Source organism: Eriocheir sinensis, chromosome 18, assembly GCF_024679095.1.
Source record: "Eriocheir sinensis breed Jianghai 21 chromosome 18, ASM2467909v1, whole genome shotgun sequence".
Taxonomy (NCBI): Eukaryota; Metazoa; Arthropoda; class Malacostraca; order Decapoda; family Varunidae; genus Eriocheir; species Eriocheir sinensis.
The window spans coordinates 4,885,608-4,913,594 of NC_066526.1; the positions used below are offsets into that span (position 1 = coordinate 4,885,608).

Here is a 27,987-nt window from a genome sequence, read left to right on the forward strand (position 1 = left end):
ACTCTAAGTCTGTAAGCACCAGGCAGTACTCTACTACTCTGCTAGTCTGTAACTGCGTGTCTATATATTACTCTATAATCTATAGGTTGTGGAATACACAAAACACATTCGCATCCACACATCCTCTGTAGAGTGCGGATGCGGATGCGGATGCGGATGTATATTTCACCACAAATGCGGATGCGGAGGCGGAGGCGGATGTTCAGTTTATCACAACTACGGATGCGGATGCGGACGCGGATGTGAAAAAATATGCGGATGTTCCGCGGATGCGGATGCGGATGCGGATATCCGATACATCTCTAGTCCAGAGTAACACGATTGACTCCTTTAAAAACAAGCTCGACCGTCACTTCCTTGAACACACACACCATAATTTCCTTTGCATCATCATGACGACAGTGTTAATAATAACCATAATCATGATCATATTGATGGTAATGTACACAAATAAATCATAAAATGGCTAGAATTAAGGCAATTCGGCATATAACAAGGAAGATGATTGATGATGCTGTCTCGAACGTGTTTATGTCTTGATAAGGATCGCAAGATAAGATAGTCATTTCGTGCAACAAAGCAGCCTTACAAGGCAATGCAGTAGCCTAATATTTTGACGAGTGTTTTCCCTTGACAAGCGCAGCCTCCGAGGGAAGCTTGTCAAATGCTTCAAAATGCTTCACGGCTTTACAAATATGGATGAATCCAAAATGTTTACGTTCGGTGACATCGGCAACGTCGCACACGAGAAATATTCGCGTTAAACAAATATTCTAGTAACTGTCAACTGTGTATGTAAGACGGACAGGACCGGTACGAATCCCCGAGCTTGCAGCTGCGTCTTCCTCTGTGTGATTCAGCACTGTAAAGGTGAGTATGGAGCGACTGTTAGCCGTAGTTGATTCATTGTTATTAGTATTACATTAATTTTCCTGGTTCTTCTTTCATGCATCTACTTCCTACTTTAAGCATCATATGATGGCTGTTTGCTTAATAGATTATCCAGATTGTACCTTCCTAAACAGGTTGTTTGATAATGTATGATTATAATTATTATTATTATCATATTATAATTATATTATGATTATAATTATGATGATATTTATCATAAGGCCTGCGTGGGGAAAGCATTTTAGTTATTATCATATGAAATTTAGGAGTACCAAGGACAAATAAAGGGAATTACTGTACCAGGTACGTGGGTAGATAAATATACATATTGATCATTATCATTACTTTAATTAAGCACTGCCTAAAGTTTCTCTGACAGTTTATAAAAATTAAATAGACAGGTCTGAGTCCTCCATCTTGCAACAGCGTCTTTCTCTGAGTAATTCATCATTGAAAAGAGGAGCATAATAGAGCAGCATTTAGGTTCATGTAGTGAATTCGTTGCTCTATACAAGTGACCCATAGTATAATGAGGCAAACAACTCATTAAGCCCCTTCCCAAGACAGTCTTAAGAGTTGTCCTAGGCATATACATCTTTAGCATTGGCTGGGGGGGCTGCTGCTGTTCTTGTAGATGATTTCAGAGCTGCTATATAAAAATAACTTAGCAAACTGCACCTTCAGATGACCTGCGCACATAATTATGGGGTGAACCCATTGCAGTACTTTCTTCAGCGCTTTTTGCCGAGAGAGCACAGACAGCTGCTGCCTCTACGAGATCCATAACGCCACGTATTGACCTCATTAGTGGCTGCCACCGAGTGGCTCGTGTGCATGGTGCACCTACCCACCACTTTTCGTGGCGACCATTTTTTTGTGGTCGCCACTTTTTGTGGCGGCCACTGACCACTAAAAGTGGCTCGTGTGAACCCAGCCTTAAGGTTGCCACCCGTTCCTTTAAATATGGATCCATTCCGTATTGGAGAGTGAGAAGTTGCATTCCACATTTTTCTGCCCTCAGGGTGGCAACCTATCATTCAACACAAGAGAGATCGCGGCAAAAGGAGTGCGTGCATGCGTACTGTGCGGCTCCCAAGTTTGTGCCAGCGAAACGTAACCATGCCCAGTTGTTATTGTGCTTGTGATTGCAAAATAAATATATAAATTTCTTGATGGCGGCAGTGTTACATAATATTTCTGAGCCGACAGTCGTCACGAACGTCCTTCATTAGGCGAAGACTGTCGTCACGACAGCCCCTCATCATTCTTAAGTAGTCTGCACAGACGACTGTGCCGACAGGAAACGGTAAAAATTTGAAAAATGGCCCCGACAGTCGTCACGACTGTCTCAAGACAAGCCAAGACTGTTGACGACAGTCGTCACGACTGCCCTAGACCTCCCTCAGACTTCAACCGGAAGTGACGGTTGGTCCAGACTCTTGCCAACTCTTGTCGTGAAAGTTTAGCATGGAATACTTATTTGCGCTACACCTCACAACTCCAGACTCCCATCACGACGTCGGCACAGCAGTCTCAAGACCTCTTTCAAGACATGCCCATAGCTGGGCGTTATCGCGATAAGTTATCGCGATACTTAATCGCTGACAACAAAATCGGGTTATCGGCCATCCGCTACTTATTTAAATATATATCGGTATCTTCGTTACTTTTGTAACCAAACTAGCGATAATCGCTACTTTTTTCCGCCTCTCAGAAAAAAAAACCTAGTCTCTCTACTGCGCATGCGTGGCCCGGTGTTTTATTAAAAACTTCGGGGTATGAAATATCTTCGGTGAAGAGATTTCATACTTAGATCATCAACATTAAAACACTAAGTTATTTTTTTATGTTACTCAAAAATCAATGTACCAAAGAAAAAAAATCATTTAACTTTTCCCATAAAATTATTATTCACTGCCTCAAATTTGATATTCCATATTCGTTTGTGAGCATGCCATGGTATTGAAGGCACCCGGTGTTGTGTTATTTGGTGTCCCATCGTCAAAAGCTGGCGCTTTTGTTTACAAACACTGGTCTCGTGAACTGCGCATGCTCAGACCAGTAAGCGTAGACCTGTACAGTCTCACAAAGCTTTTTAACACATTAAGAGTTGCTGTAAAGCTGAATCAGACATGCAGTACCACCATCCTCGCTGTTTCTAGAACGACACTCTGTACATACAAATACAACTCGTACAGAGTGTCGTTCTAGAAACAGCGGGGATGGTGGCAGTGGTACTGTATGTCTGATTCAGCCTTCCAGCAACTCTTAATTACGGTTAAAAAGCTTTGTGAGACTGTACAGGTCTACGCTTGCTGGTCTGAGCATGCGCAGCTCACGAGAGACAAGTGTTTGTAAACAAAAGCGCCAGCTTTTGACGGTGGGGAAGCCAAATAACACAACACCGGTTCAGGTGTTCCCAGTATTACCGTCCATATGTACGTGTCAACGTGTGGTTTTCAGGTTTTGCAAGTTTTCTAAAATACAGATAATGAAAATTTGAATTCATCTATGTTTTTCTATCTGAAATATCAATATAGTATCGTTTTCGCCTATCGGACTTATCGCTAGCTAGTATCGGAATTGTGGATTTATATCGGGTATCGGTTATCGGTTATCGCCTATATTTGTGTCTCCAGTTAACGAATATCGGTTATCACCGATAAGGTTTTTCATTATCAGTTGTCGGTTATCGGGAATAAGGTTTTTTGTTATCGTGCCCAGCTATGGACATGCCCGACCCCTTCACATCAACACCCGAGACCTCGTGTACCCTAGGGTCGTGGGTTGTCTTGGCCCAGAGTCGGCACAGTGTGAACGGGGCTTTTCTGTGCTGGTTCAAATTCTACTGCTTTATTTACGAGTCCCGCTTACTTGATTCAGGCAAGTGAAGCCACACCCAACACACGCAGTGATACCAACATGAGTAGCATGTTATCATTGGCTTCGTCTTTGGTGTCAGTTTGTATCGTGCTGAATGTGTAACGACACTTATTTGAGTGTGTGTACGTCATATCCTGACAGTGGCCCTGCCCTGACTCTCCCTTCTGCCCCTCTCTTCCCACACCCTTCTCCTTTCCTCTTGTTTTCATCATTTCTATCTCTCCCTGTTTCCTCCACTCGTTGTCCTTGTTCTACCTTCTCACATCCTCTATCTGTATTTTTTTATCACTCACTCCGTCCCTCTCCTCTTCCCTTTCCCCTTCCCTGTATTTACCTAGTTGTGATATACAAGAAGTGAGCTAAGCTCATGTGGTCCTGTCTCTGAGTGTTCTCCCGCCGCGCTCAACAAACTAGTTCCCGCGCGAAGTGCGTATTTACTAAGCAAACGTCAGAAGTCGAAACAAGAATTAATTAAGCATTTATGGGGACCGCGTCGTAACCACGAAACGTCGCAGATCGAGACCGTCGTAACCCGAGGACCCCCTATATGAAAAAAAAATTAGTTGATACGTGGTTCCATGTGGCCGTGGTGGCCGTGCCGACTCGCCCAGGCTCAACACGTAGTGGCTGCCGCATTGTCATCACCATCACATTTAACTTTCTTCTCTCCACTTGAAAGATCACAAGGGCGCTTAGGAACCATGCCGATGAGTAAGACGAAGGACGATAAAGTAGCTGTAGCCGTAAACGTTGTCGGAACGACACATGATAATTCAGGAGCTGAGGAACCTCCCATATCAAGAAAGGCTGAAACATCTCAATTTACAATCACTAGAAAGACGAAGAGTGCGGGTAGATCTGATATTAGTATTCAAATGGGTCAAGGGTTACAACAAAGGCGATATAAGTAAAGTACTGAGAATTAGCCAACAGGATAGAACACGCAGTAATGGATTTAAATTAGAAAAGTATAGATTTAGGAGGGAAATAGGCAAGCATTGGTTTAGTAATAGGGAGGTGGAGGAATGGAATAGACTCAGCAATCACATAGTGAGTGCAGGGACGATAGCTTGTTTTAAGAGTAGACTGGATAGCTAGGCTACATGGACGAGGATGACAGGTGGTAGTGTGGGGGAATCTGGAGCTGCCATGTGTAGGTCATAAGGCCTCTTGCAGTCTCCCTATGTCATTATGTTCTTATGGACTGATGCTGCTAGCTTGTCGGGACGACGGGAACATGCCGCGTGCGGCCAGTGACGCCTGGTGGGTGGCGCGGAAACTAGCTAGGAGGCGCCAAATACGATTTTTTAAATTTTTTTTAGCATCATTAAACTAGTCTATAATCAAAACCGTCTTAAAAAAACCCATCAATAATGAGGGAGCACTGTATTCATGGTTTACTTTCAACAGAGCCAAGGCATGGAGACCTCTGAGGTGAACCAGCTGCTAGAGGGACAGACTGCCTTTGCTGAGGAGAAAGATGGTCACAAATTATACTACGTTCTCCCTCGAGTGGAGCAGCAAGATGCAGAGAGAGGATTTCGAGTGTTTCACATCGGCTGCCCTGCTGAGCAGCCCACCAGCACCAGGTGTGTGCTACTGCTGGGGGAGACAGGTGCAGGTAAAACCACCTTTGTTAACGCTGTGCTCAACTATCTTTTCGGAGTACAGTTCGACGACCCTTTTCGCCTGCAAGTAAAAGAAGAGACAGAAGATGGACGCATGGAGACGGAGAGCCAGACAGATCTCATCACTGCGTATACCATTTACTACAAGGAAGGAATGAAGCACGAGTACAACTTGTGCTCATCGACACGCCCGGCCTGGCTGACACGAGAGGGGCACACCAACAGGAAGATATAAGGTCCCGCTTGGAAGCTTTCCTAACATCAGATTTTGGCGTTGATGATTTACATTGTGTCGGTCTTGTTGCCAAAGGTAATACAAATAGAAATTTTGAGTCTCAGAAGTCTGTGCTAGGGGATATAAGGTCATTGTTAGGAAACAATGTGCCAGAAATCACTTGTATTTTTGCAACTTTTGCTGTGGAGAAGCCATCAGTTGATGCTGTAGTGAGGAATGCAGGAGTACCTTTCAAAAGTATGTTTCCCTTTGATAATGGTATCTTCTACGCCCCACAAGTAACAAGCACCTGCTCCCAGAAGCACCACACTACTTTGGCACCGAGGTGGGATAATATGAGGGAGCAGTATGACACTTTCTTCAGTGACTTGATCAGTGCACCTTCAGTTAGCATCAAGATTCTCAAGGAGAGGAAACTTTTTGAAACATGTAAGAAAAATCTAGAAGAACAAATAGAAAGGTTAGCAACTTCAATAGCAGCACTTGATATAGATAAAAAAACCTACATTAAATATGAATTACAGGAAGCTAAAAATGAAGGATGGAAGAAGGAAGAGAGGGTAGAGAAGATAACTTATGTACGCCTTGACGATGGTATTCACGCACACAACTGTAATGAATGTGAACAGACGTGTGTTTTTCCCTGCTTCAAAAGCAATGACAGTGGCCTCTTAGCAGGATTGGCTGGTGGGGCTGGTGGGGCAGCTGCTGGATTTGGTGGTTCTAGTCTGACAACAAGTCTCATTTCTACTGCAGCTGCAGAGGCTGCCACAGGAGGGACCATTGCAGCATCTATTGGGAGTATGGCAGCTCAAACTTTTGGTGGGGCCATCACAGCCACACAAGTGGGAGCTGTGGCAGTTGCTGGCACAGCAGCTTCTCTTGCTATTGGAGGTGTGGTAGGCATTGCCTTAGGACTCTTCACTAAGGCCATGTTTAGCAGTATGACCAAGTCCTGTGGCATTGTGGGTGTTAAACGTGTGTGTGGAAGGGATGGTTGCCCTCACCCCTTACCTGAACATGTCAAGGAGGAAAGAATGATAATCAAAGCAAATGAGATAAAGGAGAATAATGACAAAGATATGAAGGAGCTTTATGATGTGGCTGTTTCAAAAAAAACGGAAGCCAATGTTAAAATTATCAATGGCCAGCAAAAGATTTTGAGCATAAGGAGCAGAATTTCTCACACCACTGTAGAGCTGATGCATCATGCAAAGAAAATACAGGAACTAAGTTCACAAGATTTTGATTACACAGAGGAAGTAACAGGCCAGATTATTAGTAACATCAGGTCAGGCGAGCCTAATATCATCCCCCTTGCAATAAAGCAAGTCGAAGGTGTGAGAGAGGCCATGGGGCGACTGACATCATGTACGTCTGAAGAAGTTCTTCGTAGGCATGAACTTGTAGAGGGGATATTAATGAGAAAATATGGGGAACATTGATTTACAAGTTGTTATAAAGTTGCTAACTATCAAGCACTATGGTCAGACAACATATTTACATAAGTATGCAAAGTAGCAAGAGGGTTCTGCAAAATATAGGTACACAATGAACAAGACTTCACCTCAAATTACATGATTTATCATCAGTATGTTACTAAACTTGAATAGGTTTCAAATCCCACAAAACCTGGTAATATGTATCTAGGCTTATTCTTTGATATCTTTTGTATTCCTTTCTAAAATTCCTTTCAATAGGTTATTATCAATAGGGTTATGAGAAGTATCAAGCAGTTTTGATGTCCTGAGGGATCAGCTTCCTGATACTCATATAATATTTGACTTTTTCTTTCGGTAGAGGCTATTTCCTAAGGTTTTGGTGCTTAGTCTTCTGCTACATACCTCTTTAGAAATAAACCTTTTAAAGCTTTATTTCAGTATTTAGAGAAAATTTGAATTCTCTCTACTCATCAGGACTACAGTGTTCTTGTGAATACCAGATTAATGTCTACATATAAATGAAAGGTAACTAAATGTATGGTTATAATTGATGGCTCATTCATTTCCAGAATTATATTTATTAAGGAAAATATGGTAAAAGTGAACAATAGCTACTACCAGAGGTGGGCACGGTACTGAAAAATCAGTAGTGCGGTTGCGGTAGCGCGGTACTTTTTCCGGAGTAGTGCGGTTGTGGTAGTGCGGTCCCATTTTTTTTCTTTCTCAGTGCGGTACGGGGTGTGCGGTACTGCGGTAGCGGTAGTCATTAGTCAATACAAAAAAAATACTTCAGTGCCTATCCTGGCTATCCATTGACTAACTAATATCTTGTGAGATACAAAAAAAAAAAAAGGAGGACTGGAGGAGGGAGAGAGGGAGGTAAGGGAGGAGGAAGGGGGGGGACAGGGGAGTAGAGGAGGGGAACACAAAGAAACACAAAGGAAGAACAAACAACAGCAGACCTGCTGGTCCTTACGAGGCTGTTTGTGACAAGCTACACTAACTATCTAATTAAAGGTGGAAGATGAAGGACAGCAAAGGCGAAGGCTCCTCCCCACCCCCCATCCCTCCAGCCAAAGCTGGCAGGAAAGGAAAAAGAACCATGCAGCATGGAAAAACTGCATGGAAATTATGTAGGAAAGAGGAAAGAACTACCACTACTGCTACCACTAACCGGGCGATAAAAGCGGACAAGGACACCAGTATTCAAAAGAACGTAACGTTATTAAGACAATGAGTAATATCTTATTGCTGGTTGGATTCAAAATACTTGTCTAATCTATTCTTGAATGCCGTAACTGTTGTACTATCAACGACATCACAGGGTAGAGAGTTCCAAACATTAACAACTCGATTGAAGAAGAAGTGTTTAGCTTCATGCGACGAGAGTCTTTTACCACTTATCTTCAAATTGTGATTTCTTCTTGTTCTATTTGATAGATCAATTGTAAAGTAATCTTCCGCATTAATATCACTAAATCCTTTAAACATTTTAAACACTTCTATTAGATCGCCTCGCATTCTTCGCTTTGATAGGCTAATAAATTTACTTCTTTAAGCCTTTGTTCATATGATAAATTTCTTAACCTAGGAATCATCTTTGTTACTCTTCGTTGAATCCGTTCTAACTTTTCTGTCTTTTCTGTAATAGGGAGACCAAAACTGTACACAGTACTCTAGACGGGGTCGAACCAACGAATTATACAGTTTTAATATTACTTTTTCCGATTTATTATTAAAGACTCGTCCGATGAAGCCAACCAATTTGTTTCCAGTTTTAACTACCTCTGAACAATGCTGACCGGGCTTTAAATCGCTTGATATAGTGATTCCAAGATCCTTTTCTTTACTTACTGCAGAAAATTGTTGGCCATTCATTACGTGCCGAACGCGATTGTTATTTTTTCCGATGTGCAACACTTTACATTTGTCAACGTTAAATTTCATTTGCCATTGATTGGCCCAACGTGCAAGTCGATCTAGATCTGATTGTAAAGCTTCTTCGTCGAGTGTCGCAGTTACTTTACTAGCAATTTTTGTGTCATCAGCAAATTTTGACACTTTGCAAGTGAGCCCATCATCGATATCATTAACATAAATTAAGAGCATGGGGCCAAGGACTGATCCTTGAGGTACGCCGCTTCTGACATCGAGCCAGTTATAGCGTCTTCCATTTAGCGTAACCTGTTTTTGGGTCGTGATCTGTAGAGTCCCATATAGAGTCCCGACTACCTAAGATTTGGACGCCATTATTGTGCCTGTTTTCGCCGTGCTTTTCAAACGCTATCACACGCTCTCGTGGTGACAACAGGACCAATAATGGCGTCTAAATCTTAGGTTGTCGGGACTCTATCTTTAAAGGGACTATACAAATCACGACCCAGAAACAGGTTACGCTAAATGGAAGACACTATTAGATGGGGAGGAGGGGGAGGGAAGGGAATGCAACTTTCCGAGGGATGAGGAAAGGGACAGGGAAGGGGGAGGAGGATATCAGCGTCATGTGAGAGAGGAGGAAGTGGGGGGTGGGAAGGAAGGAAGGGTGGTGCGACAGCTGCAGTAGCACTAGCCAGGGAGGAATGGTAGGGAGGATATGGGGGAGTCAAGGGGATGGGTAGGATAGGAAGGGGAGGAATTCTCCGGCGTATGAGCGAAAACGAAAGATTACCAATATAGGAAAGTCATGACGGGAACAGTGAAACATTATTCAAACTGTCCAACATATTAAGACAAAACACATCAACTGCAACTGGTAATAGCGAGACCTCGACCGTGGGAAAGCTCTAAGCACTGGCGTCTCAGGCCTCAGCGAAGGAACCACGTGGAGATTTCAGCGAAATAATAATGATAATGATAATGATAATAATGATAATGATAAATAATAATAATAATAATAATAATAATAATAATAATAATAATAATAATAATAATAATAATAATAATAATAATAATAATAATAATAATAATAATAATAATAATAATAATAATAATAATAATAATAATAATAATAATAATAATAATGATGAATTATTATTATTATTATTATTATTATTATTATTATTATTATTATTATTATTATCATCACTATTATTATCATCAAACAATATTGATCTTGCCTACATTGAAGAGAGAGAGAGAGAGAGAGAGAGAGAGAGAGAGAGAGAGAGAGAGAGAGAGAGAGAGAGAGAGAGAGAGAGAGAGAGAGAGAGAGAGAGAGAGAGAGAGAGAGAGGATGATAAAATAGAGAAGTTAAAATGAAGTTAAAAACAGATATAGTATGTACAATGGTCTATGTTATGCATCAGAGAAAAATTTGTACGGGACATGAGATTAAGCGGCGATCATGTTAGTGCTTGCTTGTACTGTTGTACACTGCCATGTGCCGTCATCGTCAGAGGCAGTCATGGCGTGCCGCCTTGGGTTGAGTGACGAACAGATTTACTGTGAATTATTCATTTAGTATTTAATGTTGAAAAATAAGTGAGAAGTCAGAAGGATTGCATCACTGATTCTGATGACTGATACCGATTGACTGATCGAGTCCGATTCACTGTGGAAAAAAAAAAAAATCTGTGAGCATGCCGCGCTGCAAATGTCTTCGATAGTTTTCTAAGTACCGCAAAAAGTACCGCAGGATTTTTTAGTGCGGTCTGCGGTAGTGCGGTATTTTCAGAAAGTTTGCGGTAGTGCGGTACTTTTTTTGTGATGCGGTACTACCGCACTAAGTACCGCACTTGCCCACCTCTGGCTACTACAAGACAATCATAAAACCTTTACCTCAACTTCTAGCGAAATGTGCTGCATTTTTTAAGTTTTTATGCCCAATTTGTGACTTGATCATATGATATGCATTCATGCTTTTTGTCACAAATAAAAATGTATGTAATCTGAAACGTGTAGTAATTTTACAGAAAATCCTAAAGCAAGGTCAGCATTTCCTATTTTAGAATTCATCATTCAGATTCATTATGCTTGTAGTGTTACCCAGCTACAGTTTTAGTGTAGTAAAACAACACTAAAAGTACGTACTATTATATGAAGAACAAAGGACCTCTGAATAGGAAAGTTACATCTCCGTGAGAGACAACAAATAGTAGTACCATAGTGAGCATAGGTTGGGTCGATGGTATTAAGGAAAGTTCTTGGCGGATTGATTGATTGATCGCTGGAGGGTAAAGAGAATTTCGCCCAACAGAGCAAGAATAGCCAGGCCAGACCCACCCAACATCAGGATCATGATGCCAAACAAGTCCTGCAGGTTGAGGAGCCGCAGTGGCTGCGTGCCATGCGAGTTGATGCTACAAAAACTTTGTGGCCAAAGTGGTTTCTTCCATGCCTCCATTAGACAAGACTGAATTATTTGAAGTATTCTGCAATGATTAGTTGTATAGGTTACTAATTATACTTGATAATTATAGGGAAAACTCTAAGTCTGAGGAGTTGCATGATTGGATGTGGATGTAGGAGCAATGTTAGGTAAGTGATGTGCTTAAACCTAACTACAGTACATGTGGCTCCTTAAGGTGTTCCAGGATATTTACTTCTCCCTGTAAACATGTTTTAGTATTTTAGAGGTGTCTTGATAACTCCTCGAACCTATTTCTTCTCAATTTCTGCAACATTCGCGGTCTTCGCTCTAATTTTCATTCTGTGGAACATCATCTCTCCTCCTCTAAACCTCACCTTCTCTTCCTTACCGAAACACAGGTTTCTGAGGCTACTGACAGCAATCTCTACTCTGTTCCCTCTTACTATCTCTATCCTAAATTTCAATCCAAAGCTGGATGTTGAGCCTACGTGCGCAACGACATCACTTGCTCTCGTGCCCACAACCTTGACTCTTCTGAATTTTCTACCATCTGGCTAAGACTTCATTGTCATTCTATTATTAAATACATATGTGCTGTTTATCTCTCACCTAACTCTACCAACTATGTAAAATTCTTTGACTATTTGAATTCTAAAGTGGAGCACATCTTGACCCACTCTCCCTTCGCTGAAATCTTCATCCTATGAGATTTCAATGTTCACCACCAGCTTTGGCTTTCATCCTCTCTCACTGACCATCCTGGTGAACAAGCCTACAACTTTGCTATCCTCAACGACCTGGAGCAGTTGGTCCAGCACCCTACACGTATTCCCGACCGTCTTGGAGACCGGCCCAACATTCTAGACCTCTTCCTTACCTCAAACCCTTCTGCTTATTCTGTCAAACTGTTCTCTCCGTTGGGCTCCTCCGATCACAATCTTATTTCTGCATCCTGTCCTATCGCTCCTGTACACCCTCTGGACCCACCGAAGAGGCGATGCTTCTGGCATTTTGCTTCAACTCGGTGGGACGACCTGAGGATGTACTTTTCCGATTTCCCGTGGAATGATTATTGCTTCCAGGATAGAGACCCCTCTGTGTGTGCTCAGCGCATCACAGAGGTGATTGTCTCTGGAATGGAGGCATACATTCCTCGTTCTTTCTCTACTCCTCACTCTAAAAAGCCTTGGTTTAATCACACTTGTTCTCGTACTGTCAATGATAGAGAGGCAGCTCACAAAAGGTACCAGAGCCTTCAAACTAATGCTAATTATGAACTTTACATTTCTGCCCGAAATCGTGCCAAATCTATTCTCCGACTAACCAAAAATTCTTTCATTAATAGAAAATGCCAAAACCTTGCTCTCTCTAACTCTTCCCGTGACTTCTGGCATCTAGCCAAAAACATCTCTTCCAACTTCACTTCTTCATCTTTCCCTCCACTCCTCAGTCCTGACGGCAACACTGCCGTCTCATCTATCTCTAGGGCTGAACTCTTCTCTCAAACTTTTTCTAAAAACTCCACTCTGGACGATTCTGGGCATATTCCTCCTACGCATCCCCCCTCTGACTCCTTTATGCCTGTTATAAAGACTCTTCAAAATGATGTTTTCTATGCCCTCTCTGGCCTCAATCCTCAGAAGGCTTATGGACCTGATGGAGTGCCTCCTATTGTCCTCAGAAACTGTGCCTCCGTGCTGTCACCCTGCCTGGTCAAACTCTTTCGCCTTTGCCTGTCAACATCTACCTTTCCTTCTTGCTGGAAGTATGCCTTCATACAGCCTGTGCCTAAGAAGGGTGACCGCTCCAATCCCTCAAACTACCGTCCTATAGCTTTACTTTCTTGTCTATCTAAAGCTTTTGAATCAATCCTTAACCGGAAGATTCAAAAGCACCTTTCCACTTCTGACCCTCTATCTGATTGCCAGTATGGGTTCCGCAAGGGGCGTTCTACTGGTGATCTCCTAGCCTTCTTAACTGACTCTTGGTCATCCTCTCTTAGCCGTTTCGGTGAAACCTTTGCTATTGCGCTGGACATATCAAAAGCTTTTGATAGGGTCTGGCACAAATCTTCTTTCAAACTACCCTCCTACGGTTTCTATCCTTCTCTCTGTACCGTTATCTCCAGTTTCCTTTCTGACCGTTCTATTTCTGCCGTGGTAGACGGTCACTGTTCTTCCCCTAAATCTATTAACAGTGGTGTCCCACAGGGTTCTGTCCTATCTCCCACTCTTTTTCTGTTGTTCATTGATGATCTTCTTTCCAAAACGAACTGTCCTATCCATTCCTACGCCGATGATTCCATTCTGCATTACTCAACTTCTTTTAATAGAAGACCCACCCTACAGGAGCTTAACGACTCAAGGCTGGAGGTTGCAGAACGCTTAGCCTCAGACCTTACTATTATTTCCGATTGGGGCAAGAAGAACCTGGTGTCCTTCAACGCCTCAAAAACACAGTTTCTCCACCTGTCCACTCGACACAATCTTCCAAACAACTATCCCCTATTCTTTGACAACACCCAGTTATCACCTTCCTCAACACTAAACATCCTCGGTCTATCCTTAACTCAAAATCTCAACTGGAAACTTCATATCTCATCTCTTACTAAATCAGCTTCCTCTAGGCTGGGCGTTCTGTACCGTCTCCGCCAGTTCTTCTCCCCTGCACAGTTGCTGTCCATATACAGGGGCCTTGTCCGCCCTCGTATGGAGTATGCATCTCACGTGTGGGGGGGCTCCACTCACACAGCTCTTCTGGACAGAGTGGAGGCTAAGGCTCTTCGTCTCATCAGCTCTCCTCCTCATACTGATAGTCTTCTACCTCTTAAATTCCGCCGCAATGTTGCCTCTCTTTCTATCTTTTATCGATATTTCCACGCTGACTGCTCTTCTGAACTTGCTAACTGCATGCCTCCCCCCCTCCCGCGGCCCCGCTGCACTCGACTTTCTACTCATGCTTATCCCTATACTGTCCAAACTCCTTATGCAAGAGTTAACCAGCATCTTCACTCTTTCATCCCTCACGCTGGTAAACTCTGGAACAATCTTCCTTCATCTGTATTTCCTCCTGCCTACGACTTGAACTCTTTCAAGAGGAGGGTATCAGGACATCTCTCCTCCCGTATTTGATCTTGCTTTCGGCCACCTCTTTTGTTTCTTTTTCAGGAGCAGCGAGTAGCGGGCTTTTTTTTTATTATTGTTTTCTTTTTTTGTGTGCCCTTGTTGTAAAAAAAAAAAAAAATAGCTGTAGTCAAATGGCTACAGCTTCAGGCAGGAGAGGGAAGACTCCAGCCTTGTTCCTCCCTATCCATTGTGCCTTCTTTGTAAAGCTAATTGACCAATGTGAGGGGGCTAATATAATTATTAATATGAGGGAGGAATTATTTTGGCAGCTACATTCTGGTTAGTAAAAGTGGTAAGTAAAGTTAGTAAAGCTTGTATTTGAAAACTCGCAGGACATACTTACTCGGCGCGAAGGGCATCCCTGTATGGAGAGCCTGCCTGGAGGATGATGCCGATCGAAGCGTGTGTAGAAGAAGGAGTCCCTCACCACCGTCATGCGACACTCTCCGTGCAGGGCGAGGTCATCAGTGATGGCGAATTCCAGCCATGAGTTGTCCTGGAGTTGTGGAGAAGAGGCATGGCAGGGAGTGGCAGTTAATGCTGGTATTAAACTGCAGGGGACACTCAATTCTAAGAAACCCACAGAAAAATGATCTTGTAAAGTGTAAACAGTGAAGGCACCATGCAGGCAGGCTAGTAGTCCCCTCCCCCTTAAATCTCAACTCCCTTTCCCCTTGCTATCATAAATTTTGAGACTAATCATTGTTCCTTTTTCTTTCCTCAATCTCAGCTTTGCTATAAAATAATCTTGAAGCGTACCCTGAATAGAAAAGTTAAAATGTAAGGATGTGACTGATAATGCTGCTACTTTTAAGCCTAAAAGGATAATTTGTCAATATAAAGGCAGATGGTAAATACTTGTCAGTAAATAATTCACTTTAAAATTCACTTAAGAAATGAAAAACAGCCTCTTGCAGGTGACCACAAGCTACTTTGCCTCAGTTTGCCTATAAAACTTGTTAAGTCTTATAGAAAGAGGGCTTACACAACATACCAAGCCACGTAAAAATGAGGACGCTGAGGTGCTCACAGTCCTTATCTAACTTTCCTTTACATACTCTGCCTCATAAGTACTGTTGCGGCATGATATACAACAACAATAACAAAAAACAAAACAATAATAATAAAATGAATAATAAGAATAATAATAACAATAATAATAATAATCATAACAATAATCGTTTTTATCTGCTAAACTTTAAACTAAATATTTTGCTAAATCTGCAAAATCTTCTTGTTCTACTTTTCACCCTCCCTCGATCCTTTGCTTCTGTAAAGGCGGCTTTACACCTGCAATTCCTGGCCGGCAATACAGCCGCGACGATCTAGCGGCAAGACCGGCTGGGTGTTCTCGGGAGCAAGTAACCTGCCGCCGGGAGCATCAAGACGTATTTTAGATTCAGAAATAACTATTTCAGAGAAAAAAAATCATTTAACTTTGCCCCAATAATGATAATTCACTCAAATCATCAAGTAATGAAGTAAGAAGAAGGGTGACAAATCTTCTATGGAAAACAATAGGCCGATTAGTTTGACGTCAGTTATAGGTAAAATGATTGAGTCAATAATAGCTGATAGTATTAGGGACCATATTGACAGACATAATTTAATTCACGACTCACAGCATGGGTTTATCAAAAGAAAGTCGTGCCTCACTAATCTTTTATCCTTTTACAATAGAGTATACGAGGCAGCTGACAATGATAAGAGCTATGATGTAGTTTATCTTGATTTTAGTAAGGCCTTCGATAAGGTACCTCACCAGTCAGGGCTCATGGAATAAGGGGGAAGGTATTTGATTGGATTAAGGCGTGGATTAGCGACAGGAAACAGAGGGTTACCATTAACGGTAAAAAATCCGAATGGGGTAATGTTACCAGTGGGGTTCCTCAATGTTCAGTTTTAGGCCCGCTTTTATTCATTATCTACATCAATGACATAGACAATGGGATAACTAGTGACATAGGTAAATTTGCAGATGACACCAAAATAGGATGCACTATTAGGACAGGGGAGGATGCTAGAGCACTGCAGGAAGATATCAACAAACTGTCAGCTTGGTCAGAGAAATGGCAGATGAATTTTAACACCACCAAGTGTAGCGTACTTAGTGTAGGAACACGCAACCCATTATACGGGTATAGTTTTACTCCACAGCGATAGCCAGGTCTGAGTGTGAAAGGGATTTGGGAGTGTTAGTGAACTCTGACCTAAAACTAAGGAAGTAATGTATTAGTGCGAGGAATAGGGCTAACAGGGTATTAGGCTTTATTAACAGGACGGTAACCAACAGGAGTGCAGAGGTCATCCTCAGACTCTATTTAGCGTTAGTTAGGCCACACTTAGATTATGCTGTCCAGTTTTGGTGCCCACACTACAGAATGGACATCAACTTGCTAGAATCACTTCAAAGGAGGATGACCAAGATGATTCAGGGGCTGAGAAACCTCCCACATCAAAATAGGCTGAAACATCTAAACTTACATTCACTAGAAAGACGAAGGTGCGGGGAGATCTGATAGAAGTATTCAAATGGGTCAAGGGTTACAACAAAGGCCATATAAGTAAAGTACTGAGAATTAGCCAGCAGGATAGAACACGCAGTAATGGATTTAGATTAGAAAAATTTAGGAGAGAAATAGGCAAGCATTGGTTTAGTCATAGGGTGGTGGGTGAATGGATCAGCAATCACATAGTTAGTGCAGAGATGATAGCTTGTTTTAAGAGTAGACTGGATAGCTACATGGACGAGGATGACAGATGGTAGTGAGGTGTGGGTGCAGTAAGGAGACAGGGTACTGGAGCGTACATGCCCGTACCGAAGGTAAACGAGGATCAGGCCTCTACCTGTAACCCCTGAAATTACACCTTACCCATCGTGAGTAGTGGGGGGGATTCTGGAGCTGCCCTGTGTAGGCCACTCGGCCTCTTGCAGTTTCCCTATGTTCTTATGTTATCTAGTATGCCTCGTACGATTAGGTTGGCGGTTAATATGGTGTGGGCATTTGGGTGCCAGGTACCACAATGAGTTTGGTCCATTAGCCTAATATTGTAGAAATACTTTAAGTAAACAAGTTTTATCATAAGTAGTATATAATACACGAAAATAATCGTTCCTTACCTCCTTCGCTGTCTCGCAAAGAGATAAACATTTCCCGCAATGTTGCTGCCACTCTCTCAAAAGTGGTTTTCCATATATTCTGCTTCTTGTAGAGCTTATCTTGTGAGTCCCATAGGTGTCGATGCTGCCTCACTTGCTTCACAGTGCCATCTCGGCCTCCCGTCTCCAAATCTTGCCATCTACATCCATCATTCCTTGTTTTATTGGCGCCAACATGTTGTTTACCCAGCCGCCAGTCGGTAATACAAGACGGACACGCTCAACTGCAGAGAACTTGCCGCGAGAAGAGCTCCCAGACCCAGACCCAAAATGCTGCCGGCAGCACGTCGCGCCTGTATTGCCAGCCGCGAAATGCCATGTGTAAAGCCGCCTTAAAAAGATTATCGGCCGTACCATTAGGCAGCCTCTAAACCTTCCTCTTCCTCTTCCCTTATACGGTGTCCCCTTTCTGCGGGATACTATAAGGTGATCTCGATCCCTTCCTCCGCTAGAGCTTCTTCCGAGTTGGGTTGGTAGCCTCTGTAATCATCTCTACACGGAAATCTTGATAATTGAAACATTTTACATATATTAGTGTAATCATACATACTTTTCAATGTATAATCACGAAGAAAATGGTTGATTGAAAGGCAAATATAGGTATAATTGGGAACATAGCGTGGGCGATAGGGTTGGCATCCCTGCGCGGCCCGTGTTTCCACTAAGCCTACGAGAAGGGAGGCCTTGGGGATTGGGAGTGACGTCAGCACCCCTTGGGTTACACCTCTCTCCACGCACGCAGCCAGGGAGTCCACATGTGCCCGGCGTCATCACTTCTCTGCCCCTCGCTACCATATCCCGTCAAGCAAGGGGCCGTTAGAAAAGTGCTCGAGCCCCATCGGAGCTATAGGAAAAGACTACCTAGCTCCTTAAGCTGACCAAGGAGGCGTGTTGACACGGCAACTCGGCAAGGGTTAAAAATCATGATACAACCCTAAAGTCTTAAACAACATTTTAAATCATTTATTTAAAAAACTTTTGCAGATTCATATTAGATTAAATACGTTTTATTATAATTCCTGGATCATTTATTACTATATTAATGAGAAAAATACACAATTGACGCATAAAATATGCGAAGGGGCTCACGAAGATGTACCAATCTCGACCCCTTGCCAGATTCCAACAAGTTCGCCCCTCAACACCTTTCCTTCGCTTACGGAGAGGGCCCCTCGAAGATTATGGTATGAGAAATTGGCCGAAGAGCTTCTATAGTCGAGGAGGCTGCCTTATGGTACGGCCGTATTGCTGTACGTAAAATCAGGCCCGCAATTTTGGCAGATTATTTTTGGGGGCCAGAGGTCATCATATATATATATATATATATATATATATATATATATATATATATATAAATATATATATATATATATATATATATATATATATATATATAAATATATATATATATATATATATATATATATATATATATATATATATATATATATATATATATATATATATATATATATATATATATACCGGTACCGGTACCGGTACCAAGTGCCGAGAAGAATCGATTCAGCCGGCACCCGGTACCGGTACCCACTGCCGGGAAGACTCATGATCACTCGGCACTGACCATTGCCACTAGTGGTGGTACCGTTTGGATATCTTGGTGACGCTCGGCGGCGCGCGGCGCTGGCCAGTCGCCATGCGGTACCGGTATGGGCCCTGTGGAGACGATAAGCCTTGAATGTTGTGCTGGCTGCTGAGTCACTGCCTCGCTGACCGTCTTCCCAAGTTCCCACCATTTTGTCCTGCTTTTCGTTTCCATCATAGCTCCCGTCTCCATTATTTTATTATTAGATTTATTTATTGGATTTACTGGATAATTCTTCATGTCCGATTCTTATTTTAGGTTGCTAATATATATTGCTATTGTTATTAGACTATGATCGAGTACATCCATAATATCTATACATGCTATTTTTTTATCGAAAAAATAAATATTCACACACACACACACACACACACACACACACACATAATGGACTTTTTTTCTCTCATTTATTTCTGCCCTTAATTAGGATGTTTCTTCTGTTGTTCTCTCTCTCTCTGAATGAAGTGAATATTTATTTTTTCGATAAAAAATAGCATGTATAGTTATTATGGATGTACTCGATTAAAGTCTAATAACAATAACAATATTTATTAGCAACCTAAACCGGACATGAAGAATTATCAATAAATCCAATAAATAAATCCGAGCAATCTGGTACCGGTACCGAGCAATCTGGTGCCGGTACCGTACCGTCTAGCTGGTACCGTTAGTACCGGTACTGGTACCGGTACCTGCCCACCCCTGCCCCTACTGACTCTGAGCCTACTCCTCAGTCACGCCTGATATCGACCTTCTCAAAGGGACGGACGTTGACCTTGGCGCTTCGGCATCCACACCTTACACTTGCTAGCTCTAGCACCTTAATTCCGATCGTCGACCCTTTGACCCGTGGTGGGTAACAATTAACACATTACCACGGGACACGGGCCAATATAAAATCCAGGATTGCCACAGTTTACCTTCCCCATGCAGATTTCCCCAGGTTTCCCCAAGTACCCATTTATCGACCAACCCGAAATGGAGGATGAACAGCTGGGTGAGCCGGACGCAGACTGCCCGGGACGGGGTGCATATTCCCGAAGTCTGTACGGATATGTGCCGCCTACCCTTGAACAGGGCAGGGTAGGTTAGGTTATATAAGGTATGGGTGGAAATACTTGAGGTAATTTTGAGTGGGAATCACAATGAGAATATTTTCCAGAACTGCTCGTGGTTAGTTTCGAAGCTACAGTCGAGCGTCTTCACTCAAGGACCACATACCCGCAGAGACTTCGGGAATATGCGGCCGGGATTCGAACCCGGGCCCGCGGAGTGTGGGTCATAGCCAGATATACGCTGTCCAATGTGTCCATGCACTGCTCCTAACACCTGTACCTTAATGGGTCTTGGCCCAGGGGACCTGAAGTCCCAAAGGCTTCGCCTCCTCGTGCAGTACCTCGAGAAGCATCACCGGCCAGAACCTCAAGCGACTCCGCAAGGAATATTGCATTATCGGCAAAAAACTCAGTGCCCCTGGTATTGCTAACAGATGCTCCTGGTCCATTACTCTGCTCTTTCTCTCGTAACCAGTCTATGTCGAAGTGTTTGAAAAGCGATAGGGCAAGGACACAGCCCAGCCTTACTCCCGTGTTCACGGGATAGAAATTGGACAAGTACTCTGTCTCAGAATACAGGCCAGTCAGCAAACCAATAGTCCTTGTAGAAATTAAGAGATCCCAGTGTCTCGCAATGCACTCGAACCAACGCCTTTTTGAGACAGACATTATGCTGCAAGCCCTGTTGAAACTCACGTCGGCGCTCCTTCAGTTCGCGGAGCGCCATAATGGGATACGATAAGCATTAGATGGGAAAGTACATTAATGGCCTACCACACTGAGTAGTGTAATGCCACGATAGATGTTGCAGTCCTGTCGGTCCCCTTTCCTTTTCTAAATGGGGGACGACCAGCCCTCTCTTACAGTCAGGAGGAAGAGTACCAGATAATAATAGATAAGTGTTTGATGGAGCTGCATGCCTCGAATGTGTTCCGCGTCTTGCTAGGGCCCCCCAAGATATGATCATCGCACGCAACTATAACTTAACCTTGCGAGGCGAGGTTGTAATGTTTTGACTGTGTTTTCTCCAAGGTTTTCTCTTTAACAAACGTCGGCTCCAAGGGAAACATGTATACAGAATGTTTCAAAATGCTTCACGGCTGTACAAACAAGGATGAATCCAGATTGTTTATGATCGATGAAACGTCGGTCTGATTCTCCTAACTTGCAGCTGCGTCTTTCGACTCTCGGCCATTCATTCTTTCATTCATTCATTTCGTTTATTCATTCATAATTAATTCATTTCATTCATTCATTTCGTTTATTCATTCATAATTAATTCATTTCATTCATTCATTTTCATTTAAATTTAATTTCATTCATTCTGGGCCATATATTCTTTCATTCATTCACTTAATGCATTTTCTCTGGGTTATTCATCATAGCAGAGGTGAGTATAATGGAGCGAGTTTTAGGTTAATGAAGTTGATCCATTGCTCCATACAAAGGATCCATTACATATGAAGCACAACTCATAAGCTATAGCACTCTCCCAAAGCAGTTTCAAGATACGGTCCTCTGCATATATCTTTAGCATTTCCTTTGGGGTCTGTTCTTGTAGATGATCTCAGAGCTGCTATATATAAAAAGCTTGGCATGCTGCACCTTCAGGCGGCCACTAATAAAGCCTGCGCACTATTACGAAAAGTACGAGTCAAGTTAAAGGGACTGAACGAGGGCGACAGCGACTTGCTTGTTCCCATTTGATCGTGCATTTGTGGTATAAATTTGTTTTTCTTTTTTTAATTTCAGGCAATGTTCGAGTTTAAAGGATGGACATTTCTTCCCCCGAAAGGTTACCCCACAGAAAGCTCCTAACGTAACTCGGGTTTAATAAAGGGACTGGAGGCCTTTCTATGGTCTTCCCTTCATGGGGGACGAGGATTAGCTTTATTTGGCTACAGAGGCCGTGGTCCCATGGCCTACCCAGCCCCCTAAAACTACTGAGGAAGAAAAGGACGAGGATGGTTCGCTAGTTTTCCCCTACCACTCAGACCAGACGAGTTAAAGAGCCTTATAAGAACAGGAGACGCAGAAGTGAATCAGTGCATCGGGAATATTACTTGCTGTGGCTGTTAACCAACACCCATGAAACGACAACATTTTTCAAAAAGTATTAACTCTTTACAAGCTATGTGGGTATTTATCTAGAATAACACCCAACTCCTATGGCTAACATTTTTCCTAATTGATATTAATAGGATAATATTGAGGAGAGGGTAGCCACTTGTGAAGTTAATACTTACCTTATGGATTATTTTTTTGGTCTCTGAATGCAGTGCAGTAACAATTGACTTACGGAAAATAGAAGGGGGGGGGGAGTGAGGGAATGAAATTCCCCAATTAGGAGGTCGTGGGGAAGACCCCACCCCCCAATAGATAGGTTGTTAGGTTAGGTTAGTTCAGATTTATTTGGCATGCAGCGTGGGCCGGTGGAAATACACAGCATGGGACGGGACAACATGGTGGCGGAGGTGGTCCACTACGTGGTCGGTGGTAATAGGTGGGAGCCAGGCGGTGGCAGCTGCACCTTGGGCATTGAAAAGTCAATCATTTAGTGATTTCCAGAAAAAAAGTACCATCTCATTAATAAGAAGCATCATATTTTCTTCAGAAATAAACAGTCGGTCTCAAAATTAGTAGGCTACCCTCTCTTAAATAATACCCCATTAATGTTTTAATCATCACTTGACAATTGTTTCTGTTCCAAATTTCTTGTCTCTGAGGCATCAACAACTGCAAAAGTGGTGATAGATTATGAACTCACTGGTGGTAAGGGACTTTCACTGGTGGTAGGTTACCATTTTACTTGCTACAGCTTATTATTTTATCTACGAGCAGCTCCATTTAAAAGGCTTGGCAAACTGCACCTATTGACGACCACTTATACCTGCACACTATTATTGTAAGAGATGTTATTGAGCAATGACAGGGAACACTTGATAGTAGGTTACTATTGATTGGTGGTAGGTTACTATTATATCAAGTGATTGATTACTGTTATGATGTGAATAAGTTACTGTTCAAGTGAAAATAGGTAACTTTACATACCAGCCATTGGTTATTTTTTCAGGGACAATAAGTTACTATCCTTAGTGGCAGTAGGTTACTGCCTAAATGGTGACAGGTTTGTTGGTCGGCTTGTCAATTTAATCGACTTGTTAAGTTAATATGTAAATCATTGATTTCTAAAGAAAATGAGGATTAGATTCCTTCAGAATGCAAAATAATACCAAGAATAAATGTTTAAAAAAAATAACATTTATGCATTTTCAGTATTCTGGACTTAGGTTTTGTCAAATTTCCTGAGGGCAGCAGTACTTGAATCAAGCTGTTGTATTATCACCAGCATATTTGCTGGATAGGCTTTGCAGGAGCCCTCTTAGGATCAAGAAAAGGTACATTGAAGCACAATATTCATGGTTTACTTTCAACAGAGCCAAGGCATGGAGACCTCTGAGGTGAACCAGCTGCTAGAGGGACAGACTGCCTTTGCTGAGGAGAAAGATGGTCACAAATTATACCACGTTCTCCCTCGAGTGGAGCAGCAAGATGCAGAGAGAGGATTTCGAGTGTTTCACATCGGCTGCCCTGCTGAGCAGCCCACCAGCACCAGGTGTGTGCTACTGCTGGGGGAGACAGGTGCAGGTAAAACCACCTTTGTTAACGCTGTGCTCAACTATCTTTTCGAGTACAGTTCACGACCCTTTTCGCCTGCAAGTAAAAGAAGAGACAGAAGATGGACGCATGGAGACGGAGAGCCAGACAGACCTCATCACTGCGTATACCATTTACTACAAGGAAGGAATGAAGCAGTACAACTTTGTGCTCATCGACACGCCCGGCCTGGCTGACACGAGAGGGGCACACCAACAGGAAGATACAAGGTCCCGCTTGGAAGCTTTCCTAACATCAGATTTTGGCGTTGATGATTTACATTGTGTCGGTCTTGTTGCCAAAGGTAATACTAATAGAGATTTTGAGTCTCAGAAGTCTGTTCTAAGGGATATAAGTTCATTGTTAGGAAACAATGTGCCAGAAATCACTTGTATTTTTGCAACTTTTGCTGTGGAGAAGCCATCAGTTGATGCTGTAGTGAGGAATGCAGGAGTACCTTTCAAAAGTATGTTTCACTTTGATAATGGTATCTTCTACGCCCCACAAGTAACAAGCACCTGCTCCCAGAGGCACCACACTATTTTGGCATTGAGGTGGGATAATATGAGGGAGCAGTATGACACTTTCTTCAGTGCCTTGATCAGTGCACCTTCAGTTAGCATCAAGATTCTCAAGGAGAGGAAACTTTTTGAAACATGTAAGAAAAATCTAGAAGAACAAATAGAAAGGTTTGCAACTTCAATAGCAGCACTTGATATAGATAAAAAAATCTACATTAAATATGAATTACAGGAAGCTAGAAATGAAGGATGGAAGAAGGAAGAGAGGGTAGAGAAGATAACTTTTGTACGCCTTGACGATGGTATTCATGCACACAATTGTGGTGTATGTAAACAGACCTGTGTTTTTCCCTGCTATAACAGCAGTGGCAGTGGCCTCTTAGCAGGGCTGGCTGGTGGGGCTGGTGGGACAGCTGCTGGAGCTGTTGTTGCTGATCTGACAACAAGTGTCATTTCTGCTGCGGCCACACGGGCTGCCACAGGCAGGGGCATTGCAGCATCTGTTGGGAATATGGCAGTTCGGACTCTTGGTGGGGCCATCACAGCCACAGAAGTGGGAGCTGTGGCAGCTGGTGGCACAGCAGCTTGTCTTGTCATTGGTGGTGTGTTAGGGATTGCTGCAGGGCTCTTTACTGAGGCCATGTTTAGCAGTATGACCAAGTCCTGTGGCATTGTGGGTGTTAAACGTGTGTGTGGAAGGGATGGTTGCCCTCACCCCTTACCTGAACATGTCAAGGAGGAAAGAATGATAATCAAAGAAAATGAGATAAAGGAGAATATCAACAAAGTTATGAAGGAGCTTTATGATGTGGCTGTTTCAAAAAAAATGGAAGCCAATGCTAAAATTATTAATGGCCGACAAAAGATTTTGAGCAGAAGGAGAATTATTTCTCACACCACTGTAGAGCTGATGCATCATGCAAAGAAAATACAGGAATTAACTTCACAAGATTTTGATTACATTGAGGAAGTAACAGGCCAGATTATTAGTAACATCAGGTCAGGCGAGCCTAATATCATTCCCCATGCAATAAAGCATGTCGAAGGTGTGAGAGAGGCCATGAGGCGACTGACATCATGTACGCCTGAAGAAGTTCTTGGTAGGCATGAACTTGTAGAGGAGGTGTTGTTGAGGATCTATGGGGAACACTGATTTATAAGTGACTGTTAATAAGTTACTATCAAGCACTATGCTCAGACAACATGTTTACATAATTATGCGAACTAGCAAGGGGGTTATGCAAAATTTACACCATTAACAAGACCTCACCTCATATTACATGATTTGTCATCAGTAACTATTTTATTTGAATACTTCAAATCCTACAAAACCTAATCATATGTATCTAGGCTTATTCTTTGATATCTTCTGTATTCCCTCCTAAAATTCCTTCCAATATGTTAGTAACAATAAGAAGGTATTGAGAAAGCATCAAGTAGTTAATGTTCTGAGAGACCAGCCTCCCAATGATCATACAATACTTGACTTTTTCTTACATTAGTGGCTGTTTCTTAAGGTGTAGATGTTTATTGCTCTGCTGCATACCTCTTTAGAAAGAAAATATTAAAAGGTTTATTTCAGTATTTAATGGAAAATTTCAATGCTCTCTATTCACCAAGACTACAGTGTCCATTTGAGTACAAGGTTAGTGTCTCCATATAAATGAAAGGTAACTAAATCTATGGTTAGAATTCATGGCTCATGCATTTCCAGAATGATGTTTATTAGATAATGAAAACAATACAAGTGACCATTAGCAACTACATGACAATCAAAGAACCTTTACCTAAACTCCATGTAGCTAAACATGCTATGTATTTAAGTTTTCAAGTCAAAGTTGTGACCTGATCAAGTGGTATGCATTCTTAGTTTTTGTCACAAATAAAAGGTATATAATCTGAAGAGTATATTTACAGAACACCCTAGGGCAAGGTCAACATTTCTTATATTTTAGAATTTATCATTCAAGTTCATTATATTCCTAGTCACCCACCTTCAGCTTTTGTGTAGCAAAGCAATACTAAAAGTATATAATACGATGAACAAAGGACCTCTGAATAGGAAAGTTATGTCTCAGTGAAAGACAACAAATAGTAGTACCAAAGAAAGCATAAGTTGTGTTGATAGTATTAGGAAGAGTTCTTGGCGGATTGATGGCGGGCAAAGAGAATCTCGCCCAACAGAGCCAGAATAGCCAGGCTGGACCCACCCAACATAAGGATCATGGTGCCAAACAAGTCCTGCAGGTTGAGGGGTCGCAGTGGCTGCGTGCCATGTGAGTTGATGGTACAAAAACTTTGTGGCCAAAATTGTTTCTTCCATGCATCCATTAGACCAGACTGAATTATCTGAAGTATTCTGCAATGAATAGTAGTACACAGTCACTAATGACTTTGAGGAGTTGCATATTATGTTGTGGATGAAACAAACAATGATAGATATGACTAAAGTACCAAAACTTGATTACAGTGTACATGTGGCTCTAAGGTTTTCCAGGAAATGTATTTCTTCATGTAAGCATTTTTTTAGTATCATTTACATGTCAAATGGCTACAGTTTCAGGCTGGAAAGCAAGATCTGTCAAATGGCTACAGTTTCAGGCTGGAAAGCAAGATCTGACCTTGTTCCTTTCTATCCAGTGTGCCATCATACATGTAAAGGTAAATTTGTGACCACTGTGGAGGGGCTAACACTATTATTACTATAAGGGAGGATTTTTTTTTGAAGCAGCCATATCTGGTTAGTAGAGGTGGTTAGTAAAGTTAGTAAAGCTGATTTTTTATCATTTGAAAACTCGCAGGGTACACTTACTCAGCGCTGAGGGCATCCCTGAATGGAGAGCCTGCCTGGAGGATGATGCCGAAACGTGTGTAGAAGAAGGAGTCCCTCACCACTGTCATGCGACACTCGCCGTGCAGAGCAAGGTCATCAGCGACGGCAAACTCCAGCCATGAGTTGTCCTGAGGAGGAGAAGAGCATGACAGGGAGGGGCTATTAACCCCGGCATTAACTGCAGGGGACACTCAATTCCAAGAAACCCACAGAAAAAATGTTCTTATAAACAGTGAAGGCACCATGCAGGCAGGCTAATATAATTGCCTCCCCCCTAAATCTCAGCTCCCCTTCCCTTTGGTATCATTAATTTTGAGACTAATCATTGTTCCTTTTATTTTCCTCAGTCTCACCCCGTTCACCAAGGGAGCACCTTCCAAACCTTTGCTATTAAATAATCTTGAAGTGGCCCCTAATTAGAAAAGTTAAATTGTGTACATGTGATTGAGCTGCTACTTTAAAGACAATATGGATAGATTTGTAATATATGGAGGCGAAGATTAAACACTGTTTTGTTAATCATTATTTGCTTTATGATTTAAGTCAGCAAAAAACTGAGATGGTTTGGACATGTGAAAGAGAGTGTATGAGGAAGGGGGTGTCAGGGGAAGACCACCTGTGACGTGGATCAATAGGGTGAGC

At 42.3% G+C, this 27,987-nt stretch overlaps 1 protein-coding gene, 1 long non-coding RNA gene and 1 pseudogene across 4 annotated transcripts in view; 2 read left to right on the forward strand and 1 right to left on the reverse strand.

The window, feature by feature from the left end:
• The window catches only part of LOC127000245 (probable glutamate receptor), a 188,175-nt gene that overhangs the window by 38,797 nt on the left and 121,391 nt on the right, over window positions 1-27,987 (reverse strand). For 2 of the 3 annotated variants that reach the window (XM_050863694.1, XM_050863695.1), the window contains 2 exons: window positions 27,325-27,473; window positions 26,220-26,871 (listed from right to left, as the gene is read on the reverse strand). In XM_050863694.1, the coding sequence (XP_050719651.1) occupies window positions 26,643-26,871; window positions 27,325-27,473 (378 nt within the window). In that variant the 3' untranslated portion in view covers window positions 26,220-26,642. Of the gene's footprint in view, window positions 1-26,219; window positions 26,872-27,324; window positions 27,474-27,987 lie in introns of those variants that run through there. The other variant, XM_050863697.1, reaches the window with a different exon arrangement.
• LOC127000246 (uncharacterized) lies at window positions 621-26,411 on the forward strand (annotated as a pseudogene).
• On the forward strand, window positions 26,654-27,870 carry LOC127000247 (uncharacterized). Its single transcript, XR_007753842.1, has 3 exons — window positions 26,654-26,788; window positions 27,070-27,173; window positions 27,314-27,870. It is a non-coding gene; the product is annotated as an uncharacterized LOC127000247 (long non-coding RNA).